Source organism: Anopheles gambiae, chromosome 3 (genome assembly GCF_943734735.2).
Source record: "Anopheles gambiae chromosome 3, idAnoGambNW_F1_1, whole genome shotgun sequence".
NCBI classification, from domain to species: Eukaryota; Metazoa; Arthropoda; class Insecta; order Diptera; family Culicidae; genus Anopheles; species Anopheles gambiae.
In genome coordinates, this window is record NC_064602.1 from 17,570,727 (window position 1) to 17,590,904 (window position 20,178).

The 20,178-nt window shown below is 43.4% G+C and overlaps 1 protein-coding gene across 1 annotated transcript; it reads left to right on the forward strand.

Moving 5' to 3' along the window:
• The first annotated feature begins 4,227 nt into the window (after window positions 1-4,227).
• LOC1275639 (uncharacterized) lies at window positions 4,228-5,278 on the forward strand. Its single transcript, XM_314906.3, has 2 exons — window positions 4,228-4,965; window positions 5,157-5,278. The coding sequence occupies exons 1-2, from the start codon at window positions 4,391-4,393 to the stop codon at window positions 5,209-5,211; spliced, it is 630 nt and encodes a 209-aa protein (XP_314906.3). The 5' UTR covers window positions 4,228-4,390; the 3' UTR covers window positions 5,212-5,278.
• Window positions 5,279-20,178: the final 14,900 nt, after the last annotated feature.

The following is a 20,178-nucleotide window of genomic DNA, read 5'->3' on the forward strand; positions in this document are numbered from 1 at the left end:
AGCGCTGGGCAAAGAAAGAGAGACAAAGTTTTCCGGCGCGGTTGCGGACGGGAGGTGGTCGAAGAAAAATTGAAGCCTATTTCAGGCCCAACAAAAACAGACCGGCGGGGCAAAACTGTCCAACGCCCGATGCCTCCAAGGAACTGGTGACGAAAACTTTACCTTTATCTCCACTTGCCTCTTCCCTTTCCCCAGCCACCCTGCTACTGTTTCGGCCGGGGAACGGAACTTTCTATTTTGGTTTCCTTGCCTCAATGCCAGCAATCGGCTGAGGTCTCAAAACGTCAACCTCCCACGGGAACGATGCCTAATCGATTTTCGCTGTCGGCGGAAGTGACGTTTGCCGCAACAAACATTCCAGCAAACTTTGCTCTCGGCTAGTGGAGGTTATTTTCATTCCATTTCATTTTTGCTTCATTTTTTTTCGATTCGGCATTCGCAGTACTTAATTTTTGCTGCTTTTTGTCCTATTTTGACACCAAAATGGACTGTGGTTCATTTTCCCACGCGTGAACAGAGAGAGAGAAAGCAACAACGCAAACCGTACTGATTGCTGTTGCCCATCAAAGTTCGGCACCTGGGCCATCGGGAAGGGGAGGATCACAGTCCAGTCGCAGTCGCGACAATACCATTTTCCCAGCTCCACATTTTACACCATACGATGTATGACCATTATTACGAACAGTTTCCACTTACTCTCAATTTAATTCCTTCATTTCGTTCGATCGGCTTCCAACCATGGGGGCAAACCCGTCCATGCACTCCGGTGGAAGTGGAAAGACGAAACGAAGCAGCAACAAAACACTTACGCCCGCTAGTCATTGGCCAAAATTGGCCTACACGAACGCATGTTCCACCATTAACGTGGAACAATTATTGAATTGGCTGCAATCAAACGTGCGGCCATAAATTTCCAAATGGCTCTCTGCTGGCAACCACCGCCGTCACCTTTGCGCAATGTATTTTTCCGGTCCACGAGATTGCGGGGCTGTTATTTGCTGGGCTGACTGCCCATTCTACCGACGATCCGGTGCTCTCCGTCCCTTCGTTAGCGTCGTAAAAATATCGCACCGATACCGACTGACCTAACAGGATGAAAACGGTCCCGCGCAAATGTCGAAACGCGAGACAGTGCCGTGTTCGTGGAATCAAACCGATCATAAATCGTTTCACTTTTCGTAGCCAGTGTCTAGGACAAAACAAAAAAAAATACCTGATGCCCATTAGTATGCTCTTCCTCCTGCACAGAGCTGCTTCATCCTGGGAGGTAGTGTATTCTGATTTTCCCCCAAAAAAAAAAAAAAAACATTCACAACATTCCTTTGTTCCGGGAATTTTTTCGTTGTGGCTGATAATTAACAACATATTTTTACTTGTCAGATCACTTTGGCCTTTCAAGTACCCCATGCCCATGCCCGTTTGAGCTCCAATGCTCATAGATTACACCACAACGGTGCCGGCATGCAGCACGTGCGACAGTACTCGTAATTCTATTTTCCACGATGCTTCGGGGTATAATTCTTCCCACCAGTCCTCCGCTGGTTAGAATGATTCCAATGTAGCCGAAGGGAAATCCTCATTCCGTACACCGTTTTCATGACGTTGCAGCGTGTGAGCGATTTTTTACGACACAACACATGGCGCTGACCATAAAGCGGCGGTCCAGTTGGCATGGTGTCGATACCGTGTGCACGCATTCACGGACACATTACCCGGAACATGGACATGGAACATGAGGGGGGGATGGTTACTACCACGCATTACCGGGGCCATTATATTCCTATTAAAAATGTAACTAGAACCCTACCTACCTACCTACCCGCTCCACGCAAATGGGAATCTAATACCCACCTCGAGAGCTGGTTTGAGCGCCAAGGACATGGTAGGAAACGGGATCCAAAGCATCCCCACATATGATGGGCATTAATATTTCATCCATTGGACACCGCGAGCCGAACGAGCCGGTTGGAAGCACACGGTTAAAGATGAACCAAGCAAAACACAAAACACATCCACTTGTTTTGTTTTTTTCGTTTTGCTCTTCTCCATCAACAAATCCAGTCCTTTAAGTCGTAACGGAAAGTGGACGAATCCCTCGCCGCGAAACGCACGAGCATGTATGTTAAAGGCTTGTGCGCTACCATCCATCGTGAGTGATTATGATGTGCGGTGGAAGGTTTTATCGTAAGTAGGTGTTGGGCTCCGTACGACCGAGTCGCCGTGTGAATGGACAACTGACGAAGCGCGTTAATGTGGTGCGATGGGTGTGCTGCTTTTTGGTGCGTGTAATGTAACTGTAGAATTATTGAAAAAATAAACTCCCCTCAGGTAATGCTTAATTGATTATGTTTAAAGCTTAAGCAAACTAACTAATATATCCATGGGAATTGGCGTGTGTGTCGGTAGAATGGTAAGTTGCATTTGTGTTTATCCGTGTTTAAAGAATGATGAATTTGCAGTACAGGGTCTTTTAAACGTATAGTGAGTTGAGTTTCACTACAACACTTTGTCGCCCGCACTCATCGCATCATTGTAACACTAATCGTTCATGTCCACTTTTACATTCACTTTTACATTACATTCACTGGTTCCATTCCGATTCCGGTTAGGGTGATGCCGGTTCCGACTCTCGAGAAATGGAATAGACAGCTACATATGTAACCGTTCACAATCGTCAGAATCATCATAATTGTTCGGAAGCGCTCAGAATTGTTCAGAAATTGTCCAAAAATGCAATTCTTCGGAATTGCTTGAATAGCCCGGAATTGTACGGAATCGCAAGGAATATTAGTGAATTCATTATTTTCTATCGTTTAAAGAGCATTTTCTGTCCCACGAATTACTTTGCATTTCCCTAGAGAATGTTGAATTTTTCGTAAAAAAACACGTTGGGACAATGCCAATTATTCTTTGGAACGAATAGAAACTTCTTCTTCTTCTTCTTTGGCTCAACAACCGATGTCGGTCAAGGCCTGCCTGTACCCACTTGTGGGCTTTGGCTTTCAGTGACTAATTGATTCCCCCCCATAGCAGGATAGTCAGTCCTACATATGGCGGCGCGGTCTATTTGGGGATTGAACCCATGACGGGCATGTTGTTAAGTTGTACGAGTTGACGACTGTACTACGAGACCGGCTAATAGAAACTATAAACTACAAAATAATACGAAGAATCCAATAAATTTCTAATCCAATAATACAAAAAACCAATCAAATCACTATGAAGAATACGATGTTTATAAGCATATTTGTATCTGTCAAGTCAAGACTGGGGGCGGTCCCGTGCTACAGTCGTCAACTCGAACGACTCAATAACATGCCCGTCATGGGTTCAATTCCAGAATGGACCGTCACCCCGTAGCAAGGAGTGACTTCCGGCTCCGTGGAATGAATTCTCTCGAATGAAGTCTCGAAAGCCTGTATTTTAAAGGCCGGCATGTCTGCGTAGGACGCAACGCAAAATAGAAGAAGAAGAAGAAGAAGAAGAAAAAGAAGTATCTGTCAAGCTGTATGGCCATAACCTCATGCTCTTCATCAATGCCGTTTCCCATTACATCGGACATTCTAAGGCTTTTAAACGCATCGATGTAATACTGCCGATGGCAGTATTTAAAATGCTTCTGCTTCCAGTCACTAATACCAGTCGACGCCGATTCCGAAAGAGTCCAACGATTCTAAACGATTCCGAACAATTCCGGACGGTCCCAACAATTCTGATTGAACTCACCCACCGGTGATGGTTTCTAAATTGTCTGGAGCCATCCGGAACAAGTAACACTTATTGTGTTAATTTTACTTAACTGCAACTCTATTTCCAGCTTCTCAACTATTGAAATAATTGTTTGGATTTTAAAATTAGACATTCAATTACCTTTTCATTAATAAGTCTTCCATGTTTTGATTGCAGCTTACACAATTACCAGACAAAATCAAAATCCCCGCTCCCCGGAGGCCCGCTGCTATTACTCTCACTATCTACGCCCTAATGACCAATATCGATCCTTAATTCCACGAAATAACTCTACCAAAAGATCAAAACCCTTCAAAAAGAGGTAAAAATGGACCGGTAAATTGATAGTTGGAAGTTTAGCTTATGATAAGAGAATGAATAAGAAATAAAAAATGCTGATACAGCCATAACAGAGTCAACGAAAGCGATTACTCATCAATCTGTCGAAATGATTATTGAGCTCCAATGAATCAGTTTACACTTTCCACTAGAGAAAGGCACACACATTAGCCCACTAATTAACACACTACGTTTCCAAATCCAAGCAATCGACGCTTTGCGTTTCGCATCTCAGTTATCCTTGCACGCGCGTATCAACTGTCAAAATTCTAGTGTCTAAAATTTCCGCCGAAAAAAAAAGACCTACGGCCCCAGCGCGCCGATGGCGATCGTGTTCCAGTTTTGCCAGGCTCAGCTCGTCAAACTGCATCGTTTTCTGCTCGGCAACCATCAAAGGCTGCTGTTTACCTCGCTGCTGATTGGCATGACCACCGGTACCGTGCACTGGCAATCCATACGCCACCCTGCCCTGGTGGATCATCTCCACGAAAACTTACGCACCTTTCCGGTGGAAATATCGTTCGGTGCGGTCGCCCTCCTGTCCTTCGGTGCGCTGCTATCCTACGGCCTTTACCGGCACCATCTCTGTGGCAAGGAGCGGCGTGCAAGGGTCGCCATTCGCCAGCGCTACATCGACTACATCGTGCTGTGTCTGATGGTAAGCGTAGCGAATGCCGCCCGCCAGCACCTGCACTGCCCGGATAAGGAGGGGCTTGGGCTGCAGCAGCTCGAAGGCTACCGGCGTGACATCGAGGTCGCCATCGCTCGGTTCCGGGCTAGTGCGAGAAAGCTGCTCCAGGAGCCGCCCCTACCGCTGGCCAACTCGCACACCTTTCTCGAGCGCTACTTCCGCCTGGACGATGAACGGTTCGGGGAGGAGATCCTTAGCCTGAAACGGTACGTGTTCGTTTCGATGCGTTGTTTTCTAATCGGTTGCAACGAAGGAAAAAAATCTCCGGAGTGGTTCATTAATTTGGATGGCTCCATTCGTTCGTTCGTATCTTCCCGGACTTATTTCACATACGAACGGAGCCGGTTTTCCTTCATTCATTGCCTTCTTTTTCAACGGTTTCTGTTCCATTCAATAGAGACGCTGGATCACTGATGAACGTACCGGGCATCAAAGGACTGCTAAGTCGGTAAGCTTCGCATGGATATCCGGAGTCTAGCCCTGTTCCGCAAGAAGCAAACCGTTTCGGACGATATCGACGGAACCAACCGGTACCGGCATAAATCCGAAACTCGAATCAATTAAGAGATTATCAAATAAGCTTGCCGAATGTTTGATTTATGTCCCAGCAGATTTTCTGCCATTTGCAACCGCTGAATTGCATTTTTGCTACCAGTTTTTTTGTGTTTGTGTCGATTGCTGAAGCTCAAGAGTCGGACCCTATTTTGTGTGATCGCTTTCATCTTGAATCGGATTGAATGGTCATTTTTGCTAACAGACACATAAAAGAAGCAAAAAAAGCACATGATACAACCGTATAATGTGAAATCGATGTACCCCACCAGTAACGATATTGCGGGAGAATTGGTACACAGGTTGGAAAATTAAACGACAACCCGTACGGATGTGTCAATTCGATTGATCGGAAAAATCAAACGCAACTGAATCGTACCAGGAATGAGATCTAAATCGTTCAATTTGCTACCGAAGCTAACGACACTTTGTTGAAGCTGTATCACAAATAGCAATTATGTTATTTACCCGGTCCGTTTCAGCATGGACGGTAGACCTGTACTTGCGTTTGATCGCTGCAATAGAATGCATATGATGAGAAGTATAAAGCAGGCTCTATAATTGAAAGTTTGGGAGCATGTTTTCATTACTGTTAGAAACTTTTTTCTTGTCTTTTCCCCAAAATAACTCTGCTTCTTTTTTTAATTTTTCAATTAATACTGCGCTCTCTCATTTCCCACTATATAGGATACGTATTTTGCCCCATATAATTCTAATAAATCTTGTTTAATAAGAGTTTTATGTTAACGTTTAAAACTATATTTTCTTTAGACGCGTTTGTGTCAGCTAACTTTTTAAATGTATCGTAATTCTAACCTGTTGACAGTTTTTTAATCAAAGGAGGCGTTGAACTATTACTACCTTTCAAATTGCACGTTGGGTCCTGCGATATGATAAAAACAATGTTTAAAAAGTATAAAAATAGAGACATGAGTTAGAAATGACAATCGTTTAAGCTAGAACAGTAACAGTAAAATATATCTAATATGTGTTGATGAGTTCTGACTCCATCATAAACACATCATTATAACTTAACTCCTACTGCATCATTCAAACACTTGCTAGCTGTAATCGATAACATCAACCTTTTCCCTTCGATTTGGTGCTAATGACAGTTAAAAACAGCTTCCCGAACCCAACTGTTCCAGATTGCAATGTAACGAACCATGTAATTTTGGGCACCAGGCTCCGTTCAGCGAGCCCAACAGGCGCAAAAAAAGGACAGTCAACCATTTGCTCCAGCTGTTCCCTCGTTAGGCCTCGGCGTGCAAATTGTTTCTTAAATAACAACTAATAACCGTACCAGCTGACCTGGTGGGCCATCCTTGACCCAGAACTGCAAAAGAAAGCAGAACGAAAAGCTTAGTCAATGTTTCTTGTAACGTTTTCTCTTTTTTTTTGTTGGTTCTCTTTTAAACGAAGAACGCACCCAAGAACTACGACAACCTACAAGGCAAAGAAACTAACTACTGCCGTCTGCCTACACCGACCCGTGCCCCGGGGATATAAAATTGACCCACCAAAAATGGACACCGACGAGACGCCGCTGCAGACGTGCCTTCTGGTGTTGGACATAATTTTAATTAAAAAACTTTTCCAGCTCATGCTGCACTGAGCGCGCCCGCTGGAGATCTTTCCGCGTTTGTGTTTGTTGCTATTTTTTTTTTTGTTGCTTCCTTCTTTTTGTTCTGCCCGTTGCGTTTGGGTGTCTTCAAAGAGTTATTCCGACGCCAGTAAAGTATCGAGAACCGTGAAGCGATGAGGCACCATCTTGCGCTTTGAAGATACGGGATGCAATATTTTCAGCGCAATATTTTCGTAGCAAAATAGCAGAAGGTAGTATGTTAATGTTTTGCATGGGGAAAAGGTGGACATAAATTAATGAGCCAGTTTGCCGTTGCCGTAAGGAGTGTCTATTAGTTTCTTTGTTCTTTCGCTTACGCTGATAAAGTTTCCTTACAATATTCAAACTAAAGTGCAGCATTTCATTCGTTTACAGTAGCACCGTGGATAGATTGAAGAAACATTGCATGAAAAGCATGAACAGAAGCTGGTAATGAAAAATAAAACATTATGTGATGGGTTTTTTTTCACGCTCAACTAATTTCTTATTTTGTATGCTTTTATTTTCAGTTAAAACTCATACATCAAACCAGGAGCTTAAGAATCGTTGAATGGTAGGGGAACTGGGGGTAGTTTCGACACCTTAAGGTTTTCCTCTCATTGCAATACTTTTGCCAATGTAAACTTACTAGTAGACATCGAAAAAGCTTTTTTGGTGTATTATGTACCATCTTACGAGAAACTACGGTTCCTGGATTGATTTTGATAACATTTTGATAAAAATAAAAAAAAGTGTTTTTTGTTGCGTCACGACTGCAGTGCGGGTAAGTTCGACACCATGATGGGGTAAAATCGACACCTTGGGGGTGATTTCGACACATTGGTTTTAGCTTTTAAAATAACAAATTCTGATGGCCTGTAGTTTTCATTGAAGTTCAACAAAGTATTTCGCACCAATTTTATGAAAAATTAACACACAACATTATTGAAATAAACGAAAAAAATGAAGTTACAAGCAAGAACAAAAATTTCATAACAAATAGCATCGGACCAGACTCCATATAGTAGAAGCTGCGGCGATAGCATTTGGTTTACGGAATAATTGGTTAAGATTCCTTTAAAAAAATAACCTGGCCATCTTCCAGTAATCTATTTCTTTTTTTATAAAATCGAAGGGTGTTCAATTTTATTTTTCTCTGCCAAATCGAAAGCCAAAAGGTGAACATCGGTCAATGTGATTCCAAACCAGCGACTATTTTTTTCTTCAGTTAAGCCTACCCGGCCTAAAGTCAGCCTAAAATACGGTCAAAGCCATAACAATATTATTTTTTATAAGCCTAAACCATATACAAAGTACATGTTTTGAGTCCGAGTTTGGCAAACGTTCTGTGAGAGAATAATAGCTAAATTCCATAATTATAACTTCCTAGGTTTGTTGACATCTTAAATTTTAAAGCTTCTACGGTATTTTTAATTGCGTGTTTGTTCAGCTTGATTATTACGTTTGTCGTACATCGTTAAGGGACATCTTTATTAAATACAGGCACTTTCAAATTACGATATGAAAAAGTTAACATGCTACAAATAAGCATTACACTACTACCAAGTGGGGTGTCGAATTTACCCCCATTGGCCGCACAAGTTTTAGTGACATTTTATATTATATAGTCCAATATAAAAATTACGCCCTGTGATACAGGACTAATCAATAGTATTTATAAAACAATACTATTAACACGGAAACTATAATTTTGTTGAAATAACGCCACAATTCCTTAAGTCCCAGAAGTAAAAACTTACATCGGCTGTCAATCAGAACCACCATGTGTTTATTTTGTTGTTTTTTGACAATTGACAGGTTTCTGATCAGTGAAATGTGACTCAAATATTCGAAACAATTGACATAAATAATATGTATAAGTTTTTTGTCTTCAAAAAGTTTTAGAAATACAAAAACGAGAAGGTGTCGAACTTACCCGCAGTGTCGAACCAACCCCGACTTCCCCTATCAATAGAACTACGCAGAACCAACTGCGCCGAAATGTATGCAACCATAATACATCGCTTGCATACATTTGATATCGCATGGGAAAATTACGAGATACAGTGCACTACAAATTTAATTCAAGTATGCATTCTTTTGAAACTATTTGAACTTCAAGCGTAATGAGATTAATAATGCAAAAAAAGGAAAAAACAATAGTTTGCATTAAAAACGTCTTTTGAATAAATCTTATGTTCTCACCCGACTCCTAAAGCCTCGGTCCTCGATCCCATTCGGATTCGAAGCAACGATTTAGTGAGATTGTTACGTTAAAATCTTCAGACTGAATCATGCTGATAAATAAAGTAATTACCAATGCTCAGAAAATTTGTTCCGAGTGTCTTAACCAGCAGAATATTATTATAATAATTTTCAAAATTTACCGATTTCAGCTAAGACATTTATAGCCCTGGGCAACTTTTCTGATCGGCATAACACATAAAAAAGGTTACATTCTTTATAATACACAAACCAAAAAATATAACCTTAATTTAATGATTGATCTGGCAACAAAAACGTTCTGCCTTTGCAGATGCTGGGTGTAGAGTCATTCACCCTTCATCAAACCATGTAATTTCTTTCGCATTAGTTGCGATCTTCACAGTCCGTTATGCCGAAAACTGAATTAAAGCCAAAAGCTCAACTCGAAACAGAACCATCTAATTACTGCAATAAAACAAGTAAAACAAGTGATCAAACATTAAAGAGAATCTTTAATAACTTTACAACCCCGATTTTACTTCAATCAACTGCCGTTTTCACGGGTTGATGCTTTGTTCATAGCTTCATAGTGCGCACACGAACCTATAAACCGGCTGCGCAAGCACTGATGCGTAAAGTGCGTCTTCACGCCAAACCTTCTATTTCCTTCGTCTGGTTTCGTCACCAATCCATTACGACTATCACCCAGCCCGGTTGCGCTTGAATTCAGCGTTCAGTGCCACGATCAGTGTCGATTTGATTATGAGCTGGTTCTGTTGTCAAATTTTACATCAATTAGCGATCGGTTTCAGTGTCAGCGTCGGAGACCCCGGGACGCCCTAATTTCAACCGGGGAAAAGAATCACCCAAACGCACCTGACGGTCAACTCCGTCAAACCTCTGCAAGAGTTGCCTAAAAGCTCTACATTATCAGCTGCCTCCAGGCGTCCGAGATTAATGGTAGCCAGATACAACGACGGTGGGAGATTCAGCTACTCGTTCGTTACATCATACCGTTTTGAAAAAGATACAGCAAGGTCGCAGGCTTTTTGGCATGAGAAATGTCCTCACGTTCTGTTGCTAATCGAACGACCAGAAAGGGAATAATATGTTTCTACCAAACCATCATTATATCGCTTGTTGACGCAAACCACGTGAAGGAGAGTTCATTATCATCATCGTGGTTTTAATCTCGAACTCGGATGATTCTTCTTCCGGTTAAACCAACAGCTGAGGAAAGCTGCCTGTTAGATCCAAGCTGCGCAAAATAATCCACAAAACACCGGCCATACGAAATGGTCCGCTCAAAGTATTTGTGGCTCATTCGCACGTTGGTGTGCGTTAAGTCACCAGTTTTTAACACATTTGGCAGCACTTTGCTGAATGTTCATTCAATACCGGTTCCCTGTATTAATTTGAAATACACTGATTAGCTTCCTTCACTAGCCTTTTCGATAGGTTTTGTTCCAATGTATGCCTTATTTCAAAATAAACAAACCACAACAAGCATCTAGAATGATTTCATATCTTCCGTGATTTGTGTAGCACGGCACAAACTTACATTCTAAATTATTCCAGCTTTATAACTCCTTTTTAATACAGAATCAGCACACTCTGCTCTTCACATAATGATATTACTGTTCTCGCACATTCCACACGTGGCTCGTAGGTTGTTTCCCCCTTCAAACAGTATTTAATAACATACTAAATAACACAAACATACGAACACACACGTACACATGCAGGCAATCGAACATATGGCTTGATATCACGCTCATCTACGCTTCCGGTACGAGGATCATGCGTCAGGCCGTTGGGCTTTTCATCGAAGGGCAAACAGAAACAACGAGTTCAGCGATCTTTGTCTGTTGTTTGTCGGTGATGATGGGTTTTGATGCTATTAATCTACCGACTAACTGACTGACAGGCCGGTAGGTAGTCTTTAAACAAGTTTATTCTGACAGTTTTCATTATTTCTCAAATCAGAATCACTCAATTACTTTCGATGTTATAGCTAATTTGTCCAATGAGGTATCACAGTTAAGGTACAGTTAAAATATGTATCCATCAGCTTTTACATTAATTAGAGTTTTACTAAGTATAGTTTGACGGTGTTAAGAAGGAATGCAATACGAAAACGTATTACTAGTCAAATTATCTATTCATGATTACAGTGCTATATTTATTGTTTATTTTCAGCTATTTTCTAATTCTTGAAAAAAATAATTACGCACTTTTATTCTGCTCAAGCCATATTGTATGTCTTTTTTATTTGAATACATATGAATAGTTTACCTATGCTGCTGAATATACTATATATCAACACGAATCAAAATTAAAAAATCACAAAGGAGTAACAAGAAAATCGCTCTTTTGCAAATGAAGTTCTCAACAAACTTTTTGTTCTTAATTTCATTTTTTTGTTGCTAATGTAGTTAACAGTCCTGGGATACGACCTGGGTGTTTTATTAAGCCAAAAATAGCATGTTATTGCAGAGCAATATCAATTGCTCATAGTTTCCTCATAAAAGAAAATAAAGCTAATAAATTCTGATTGCAGGTTCAATCACTAAGCACGATTTTATTTCGTGTTAATCACTTACAATAATAATATATTTGACGAACTCTTCAAACAAGACAACAGACCGTCCAATCATTTACGACGCACAATTGCTCACAGCAGCACAAGTCCGGTACGTTCACGATCATCGCCGCTGCGAGAAAACGACGCGAAGCAAAGCGATGAAACGTCCCCAGATGTCCACGCCGTAAAACAAAAGCTCAGCCGAAACAAACGATCGCCCGAGACGTTGGGTGGGAGAGCAAAGAAGAAACAAAAAACACTTGCGCTGTGGCAAAAGTTTTAACGCATAATTTGTTCATATTTCTTAGCCAGCCAGCAAATATGCGCCCCCAGTTGCCAAGGACATCTGTGCCGGATCCCGCTCCATTGGCTGTGGCTGCCGCCGCCGTCACCGACAGTCAACCTGCTGTCCGGTCAGCGATGGCCAACCGGCGAAAGGGTGAGTGATACGGCGATGGTTGACCTGCGGCTTTTACCTTCCTGCCAACACTAATTAGATTGATTGAGCGAAAACTGTGCCAACTATCGCCAAAAAACAAACGTGCTCCTGTCAAAACAATGTTGGCTCACCTTCGGAAAACGGGGACAGCCGGCAGCCGGCGTGGACAGCGCCGATACGCAATGCGTTGCACGCGTGTAATATCATTTTTCACAACCGTCTTGGTTTTATCGCCCAACCGACTGCTTATCATTCAGTCTTAAAGTAGTGCCCTGCCCAGCTGGGTGTATGTTACTTTAAACATCTAATTCACCACATTGACAACCCAAACGGCATAGTCAAAAGTCTGCCACCTTCAATCCACAAATATGTTTAACCTGTCCGGGCACTATAATCCGGATCTTGCGCAACCGTTTTGAATCACTTTCAATTTTGTGCACTGCATCCCGCTGCACGAAATTCATCGGAAAACCGATCGGATCTTACCGTCGGTAATGGCCCGTTTGCTAAGGGTGCCGCCGAGGGAAAGGGAAACAATATGTTGACCTACATTTCACAGCCCCGAAATGTACCGAAACAGCCCGAAACTAGAGTGACGAGTTAAAACAAAGCCGGGTTTAGAAAGACACTAAAGAGTTGATAGAAGTTTGACAACTATTTCTACCGTTGAGCTTTAAAAGCATACGGTCTGTTCGACACGTCGCACGCTCCTCGTTTCGCAGTTAACCAAAGCCCAGCCACACGTAGGCATCCGGTTTTTGGAAGATATAAATAGACCCGGTTGAAAGGGACAGTGATTAAGCTTAGGCCACGTGTGGGTAGCTCACAGAGCGTCATTCAAACGTCCTCTTTGCTGTTTGTTTTGCGCCGAGACGTATAAAATACAACAAAAAAGATTCTGAAGGGAGTATTTTTCCATCAAAACAAGACTTCTAAACATTCGCAACAGTTCCTTGAATCAATCATTGACCTCCAACCTCTACAATACCAATTAATGGTTAAACCTGAAGTCCAATGCAACTCAGCAAAGATCGCACAACGAATCATTTCCAAGTGATTTTATGATCCCCCAATATCAACATCCACTTCACGCGTACACCAAAGCACACGTTTGACTGCATGAGATGACTAACATGAGATGCAGACAAAAAAAACACAACACAATTGGGAAGCTTTCCGGACTTCGAATCTATGGAATCCGCATTAACTTCACCCAAAAGTCGTCAACTGGCGGTGAGCGCACCGTGCTTTGTTACTAGCTAATGTCCAGCCCCAATCTAAATCCGGTTCTAGTTGCTTCCGCAAACATTTGTGGGCTGTTTTTTTTATTACTGTTCCTTTATCATCTCCCTGCCTGCAGAAGGACGCCGATTGTTTTTTGCCGATTGTCTTCAGCAATCCGGAAAAAGATTCCAAAAGTTTACACCAGAAATCAAACTGAAATACGGTTGCGATAAACGGTAATATTCACGGCCATCCAGTTTATTGCGACCGAACGCGTGTAGCCTGCTCCAAATGCCGCCACATCGGTCAGCATTAGCTGGCGTTCGTCTAAGTCTCAAAACTCGATTCCACTCCCTTTCCGACCGAGGGGTTGTAACATCGAAGAGGATCGATACAGACGACGGTCAACAGCGCCCGTTGGTGGATGCGCATTTAATTTTATAAATCTATGCGAACACAATCGGAGGGGTGCGTTTCGCAGCTCGGGCGACGTCATTTCGCACCAGCACGAGCACACATTTGTCTTTCCTAAACTGCCTGACAAACAAGTTTTTAAAGAATGCTTTTGACAGTGGTTCAGCAGAGTTGGTTTGATTTCAAATGACAATTCTTTTCGCAGAACGATTGGGCGGCTGTTTCGCTTAGTTTCATTATTGATGATTTTCAATTTGGTTTAAGCTGTTCAATTTAAAACATTTTAATATCTTATTTAAAAACAATATAATTTTCAAATATCCTCCATACAACGAATGATTCATGTGTGAGTGTACCGTTAAAAACAAGCTAATAAATCATGGTTGATGTCATCCATAGCAGCACAGGTGTTAAAAACATGTGAAATAATTTCTTTTAGCACATCTGCAGCATTTTTGCGTTTATCCATTATGTTCTGAATAGCTTTTCCAGCCAAAAGCAACATTCTAACACAACATTCTTTTCCCATGAATTTTGCTGAATCCTTGTAGCATCTTTCTATTAGTTTATTGATGACATGACTAAACAACATAAAGCGCAAAGAAAAGGCGAATAATTTTATTGCATTCTGCTGTTGGAAGTCTTCCTTTACTCCTTCAACCCACGCTGTTTTTCTAAGGACCGGTTTTCATTAGTTCAAGCATCACGATCATTAGATCAAGCGTCTGTTTAGTAGTTTGGAGCGACGATTAAAATGACAACCAAAACATATCAGGTTTTCTAGCGATGGCACTGCAGCTCTGCGTTGTCCCAAGACAGCAAACAGTCCAAGCCTATCTTTAGCTTGGAAAATCTACAATACTCTCTACTTTGTCTTAGATAACAACATTATAAATAACAAATTACAACTTATAAATATATAACATTTTTTGAGAATATTTGTAAATTACTTTTGTTTTTTTAATCCAAAAAAGTAATCAAAGCATATCTTCAATTTATGCGATCGCCAAATATCCTTCCTGACCTATTCTCCTTAACCAATTCGAAAGAAAAATCACTCAATCAACCAATATCCCCGAGCGTCTCATCCCAACATCTACGCACACAAAAGAATGCTTTGCAAATGCAGCGCGAAACCTTACTGACGCCTTATTTGGGATCCACACTTTGCGTTTCAATGCCAGAGCAAGCCCTGTTGGATAAACAGGCCCACCGTACCGGCTAGCCTTTGGCATACGTCCTTGCACATCGTGCCTGGAGTGATCATTCGATGATCTTGGAACCGATAGATCCAACCCGGGCCCGCACTGCTCCGTACGCTTGTTTGATCAACGTCGCACCACCACCACCACTCGACTGCACTTCACCTGCTAATGTCTAGGTCGCTGGCGCTGGCCCAACGTTAGCCATTCGATGATCGTGAATAGTGAAGAAGTACAGCTCGCTCGCAACGTTCGTGGCAAAAGGATGCTATGGCCGCGCATAATGGACGCGTAGGGGAGGCGTTGGTGACGCACGGAACCTTGAGTGCAGCGAGGTAATTGTCCGAATCGTACAACAAACGGAGGGGGGAGGGGGACTCGTTTTGGGCTTTGCCATTTGCTCGGCCAGGGCCTTTCTCCGCGATGGGGAGCGTTACGCAACGCGCGATGATTGATCGAACGTACGGGTCCAATAATGAGCGTGGATCATTCCAAAGTGTTTGACTGATCAGCACGTTAGCCTCGCCATTTGAGCGATATATGCGTCTGCAGAAGCCAAACATCGGAGGGAAAACAAAACGACAATCATCATAAAAGAGCAACGCGAAAACATTTAATTGTACCAATCCAACGGGGCTAAAATGTGTCCACTGTGCTGTTTGGAGTTAGCATACCCATTTTTGAGTTTTTGCTACCATCGACACGAAATTACGCGGGCGAAATATGAACAGAAATATTATAAATCCAAACTAGTCCGACCTGTTCGGCCCGTGCACCGGTCAAACGCTCGCACGTAACCCACCGAAACCCATACACAACTTGTGCGGACTGTTTATTTATATTAATCACTTTCAAACACACACTCCAGCACTCCGCCACCGCACTCCTAACGGTGTTTGCAGACGAGAATGCAAGGCCATCCGTGCTGCAGACGGCCGGGACGGGATCTAACGGCACTCCGGCACCGCTGGAGCAAGCGCGTGTGCGCGCGCGCGCGGAAAACGAAAAGCCGCGCTTCCGAACTAGATTTCCTTGAGCCAAAACTGAAAACATGAAACCGCACGAGACTGGAGAGACACATAAGCACGGTTGAGTGAGGCGGGAGCTTGACAGTACGCACTCCAAGTGCTCCGCGAGGTGGCGGACGGCTGTATTGCTTAACCCCTGCTACCACTCCAGGACAAAGATCTCCTGCCACCTGACACCGAGCGAACTGACTCTGGAGGTGAGTGGCTTTGATTTTATTGAAATAGGTGGGAGGGAAATGTCCATTTGATGAACTATCAATGCACAATTTGTCGCTTTCTGTATGGTGGAGTAGCGAGAAACGTCGAATGAACCTTCATCTGAAGACATTTGAAGAACAATTTTGTGCCAATTAAATTCAATAATCTGAAAAAAGCTCAGCTATCTGATTGAACATTCGAGAAGACGATTAACCCGTCGTAGACAAACGCTCACCACACTGAGCTTACTGAACCATCACCATTGTTCTTATCCGAAGATCGTAAAGCCAACATTAAGTAACATGTGTTTCAAGCAGTCTTAACTTCCGTTCAACAGCAGAGACAAACATTGATCATCCCCTTCCCAAGCATAAGCTTACATGCCGTTAATCGATCGTAAATTGCACTCTACGTACATTGGCTCTCTCCGACACTGACATGCACAGACGTCAGAAGACAACGTCACGATCATTAGATCCGCTAGCAAAACAGAGAGTTTTACTCGGGAGGCAAAGACTGTTACACTTCCCTCCGAAAGATAAACACACCATTTACAACTGCATTGAGTATGTGTGATACCTAAAACGATCTTTACCCAACACCGGCTCATACGTAACCGATCGATTAGTAACTCTCGCACTGCCATCTGGATTAAAAATGCTTCCGAGAAAGTGACAGATCTTGCGTTCCGCTGAAACACATTCATACGTGCCACTGTTGTAACACTTCTTTTGTTCATCCCCATACGCCCTCTTTCTCTCTTTCTTTCTTTCTCTCCTCTATGTCTCACAGCCATGAAACTACTGCTAATTTTTGCGCACTTCCTCTCCTTGGCAAATAACAAAAAAAAAAAAAACACCACCATCTAACTGACTGCTGACCGACTGAACGGTTGAATGGTCAGATTGGTTTTGGTATGGTATGTTAATTTTTCGAAACCTCCTTCAAACCAGCGTCCGACATTACACGTGCCCAGAGACAGAACCGACCGAAAGTTCGATGACTTACCCCAGACCAAAACGTGTTTAATTCAGAAGCCAACCCAACACGATGGCCTACTAACCGAGGGCTGTAAAGGTATAAAGCACGAGGGAATTTGCTTTGCTTGGAGGATGTTTGAGCTAATTTTCCCGAAGAATAAAACCAGTTATCTTAATCCCTAAATATGTCATGGTTGTTTGTTTTTGGTTAGATTTTTAAGTGCTTTTTTCCTCCCTGAGGCATTCCCATGTTCAAGGATTGTATTCTTCAAGACAAAGTATTCAACAACAGTATACCAACTATGTTGGAAGGCTCTCCGTTGAGAGCATTTTCCACCTTCGCAGTGGAAAAAAAAAACAATTAGCCTATGTTTCTACGGCACCCACAGCTAGCACAAACCCGATAAACAATCATTGTCTACCACTTAGCGCTGCTAATGCACTGTCAGTGCACTCTCGACGCATACATCGCCCGACCCCCACATCGACCGCCGATCGCTCTTGCACTGTGAGCGATCTCCCCCAATCGGTGGCCACCCTGCATGGCCCCCGTGTGTGTGTGTGACGTGTGGCATAGACCTTGAGCTAACTGTTTGAACGCAACCCGCTCGAAAGAGAGCCCCGCAGACGCATATGTATGCCGCGGTCTTCGGAGTTGCGCAACGACCGCTTCATACAAACGAAATATAGGCTCGTCGCCCAACGCCCAGCGGTTCACCCGGGGCGGCTTCAAAGTGGCTAACGGAGTGCGCCAAACGTGTGCAGCTCTCGCGGACGGTGGAGTTCTTGCACAGCAATCGACCCAGTGTACCGGCTTTCAATGTCGAGCTCTTCATGTCGATCTCTCGCGCTTCGTCATTCATCAATCCACGAGCCATGAGCCGGACGGAGTTGGGAGGGTGTTGGAGCAAACAGCAGACATTGAACCGTGCAAGTGCTGTTTATTTTCGGTGTTCAATTTTCAAACCACTAATTGAACGTACCACCCCCCCCCCCCCCCCCCCCTGGTGATGCCTTCTTCAACAATCGTCTTTCACCCGAAAGAAGTTCGAATCGTAAGTCCAAGTTCGCCTGGTGGACGCGCTGGTGTCGTCACTCGAATCGATGCCCATGAACATAATGCCACACACCCTTGGACGGTGATCACCGCACGGCTCGTGCAATTGAAGGTTGAAGATCATTGACGCTCGATACGATCACTGCTGAAGAAAGGCCTCGGTCATGTATAATTTATAATTACACTGTACACACTTGACCACGCTGGTGCTGAAATGCCAACTCCGACCCGGCTCCATCTCACCAGCAAGGTCGGGCAGCGCCGAAACCGTGGCCGAAGGTCAACCTTCACCGAAAAAATTATCCTATAACGGTAAACCACCCAAGCCCATGCCCGGTTGGTCACTGCATCACCTCCATTACACCTCATTACACTTTCGGCCTGCACTGTTGAAATCCAATTAAAATCGGACAACCACTCCCCTGGCTGGCGAGGCTTTACTATCCGCGCAGAAAAGGATTTGCTGCAACACTAGCAGTAGTTGTAATTGCAACCACTCCAGGCTGCAAATGCACGCCAAAACAATGCACCCATTATCCAGCAATCGTCGTGTGATACTGTGCAGGATGTCAGCGTGTCATACTTACTCAATGCCGCTCCACCAGTGCAGACGAAAGCGAAAATTGTGCCCGCTAATGTATGCTATCTTCACCGACATGCTCTGATTGTAACGCTGACCCCTTCGGCTTTGGCTTCGCCTTATCGTGCATTTTGGCTATGGCGTGTCTTGGGTCATCTTGGATAAATTGTGAACGAATAACGCACGCTGTTGCTGAAAGCATCATCTTGATGTGATGAAAATGGTAATTCCGGATGCAGCAACGAAACTTAAAGTGCTCCTTACTTCAGCAATCTTCCGTTTCTGCTTACACGGCACAAAGAAAGCGATCGTCTCCGAGTTCCGTCAGGTGTTGGTCCAAAATTCTGCACAAATAACGCTCGATAATTTTTTGCAAACAAACAAATTTTTCCCCCACGCTAGAACCTGCCCCAAAACCGGATTTGTTTCTTGCTGAAATTTCGCCCAAAACATTAGGAATTACCATTTTATTTTCGCATTCTTCCTTCTGCTCACTCTTACCCTTTTCACAACCTCTCTTTCTCTCCATCTCTCTCCCTCTCTCCTGTTTGGCTTGAAACACATTCCAGCGCATCTTCGATTCGCTTCCTCATTCACCGTAAACAGCTTCAGCCCCACGCACAGGCCCGTCCGATACCCGATAGTCAACCAGTGTCCAGTGCCGCTCCACCGATTCCGGCTGCTGGAAAGTGTGCTCGAGAATCGCGTTCTCGAACAATCCATATTTGCAACCCAACATGTCAATCCGGTTCAGTGACCGGTAACCGGAGAGGCACACGCGGCGGTGGTGGTGTATGGAAAGTCCTGAGCGAAAAGTTTCGTCCAGAAAAAGAACGGCAAAGCGCTTTTTTCCGGTTACTTTGTTTTATATTTTGCTTGTTTGTGACGTCAATGACGCAGCAAAACAGTGATGCGCGCCTACTAAAAACACACCTTTCCAAACAGCAAAGCAAAAGCTAGAGCTCTTCGAGATGGTTCCTGGCTGCTTGTTTTTGAGCGGCATCACTATTCGATGCTGTCACTATCATAGATTAATATTTTATGCGACTACGCCATTTAGGCACAGAGTGGAACAGTGCCTTGCAAAGGGACCAAGGGTGCTGACCAAATCTAATGGATCATTTGTTTGTTGTTGAAAGTTTGATAGAACGCGATCAAGTAACGATCAGTTTTGCGGAAGCCAACGCCACCAGCATGGTTCAAGGTCCGAAACGGACATGGTTCTTCAGACACCCATTCTTGAGGGCAAATTAAAACACATTTAAAGAAGATCACGCGTTATCATTCTTATCGGGAATGGAAGAGACGGCTCCTCCATTACACACACACACAAAAAACCTCTCAACGTGTAAA

Coding starts and splice junctions, on each gene's coding strand:
- LOC1275639 (XM_314906.3), top strand. CDS start 4,391: ATGGCGATCGTGTTCCAGTTTTGCCAGGCTCAGCTCGTCAAACTGCAT. Junction 4,966..5,156: donor GAGATCCTTAGCCTGAAACG/GTACGTGTTCGT, acceptor TCCATTCAATAG/AGACGCTGGATCACTGATGA.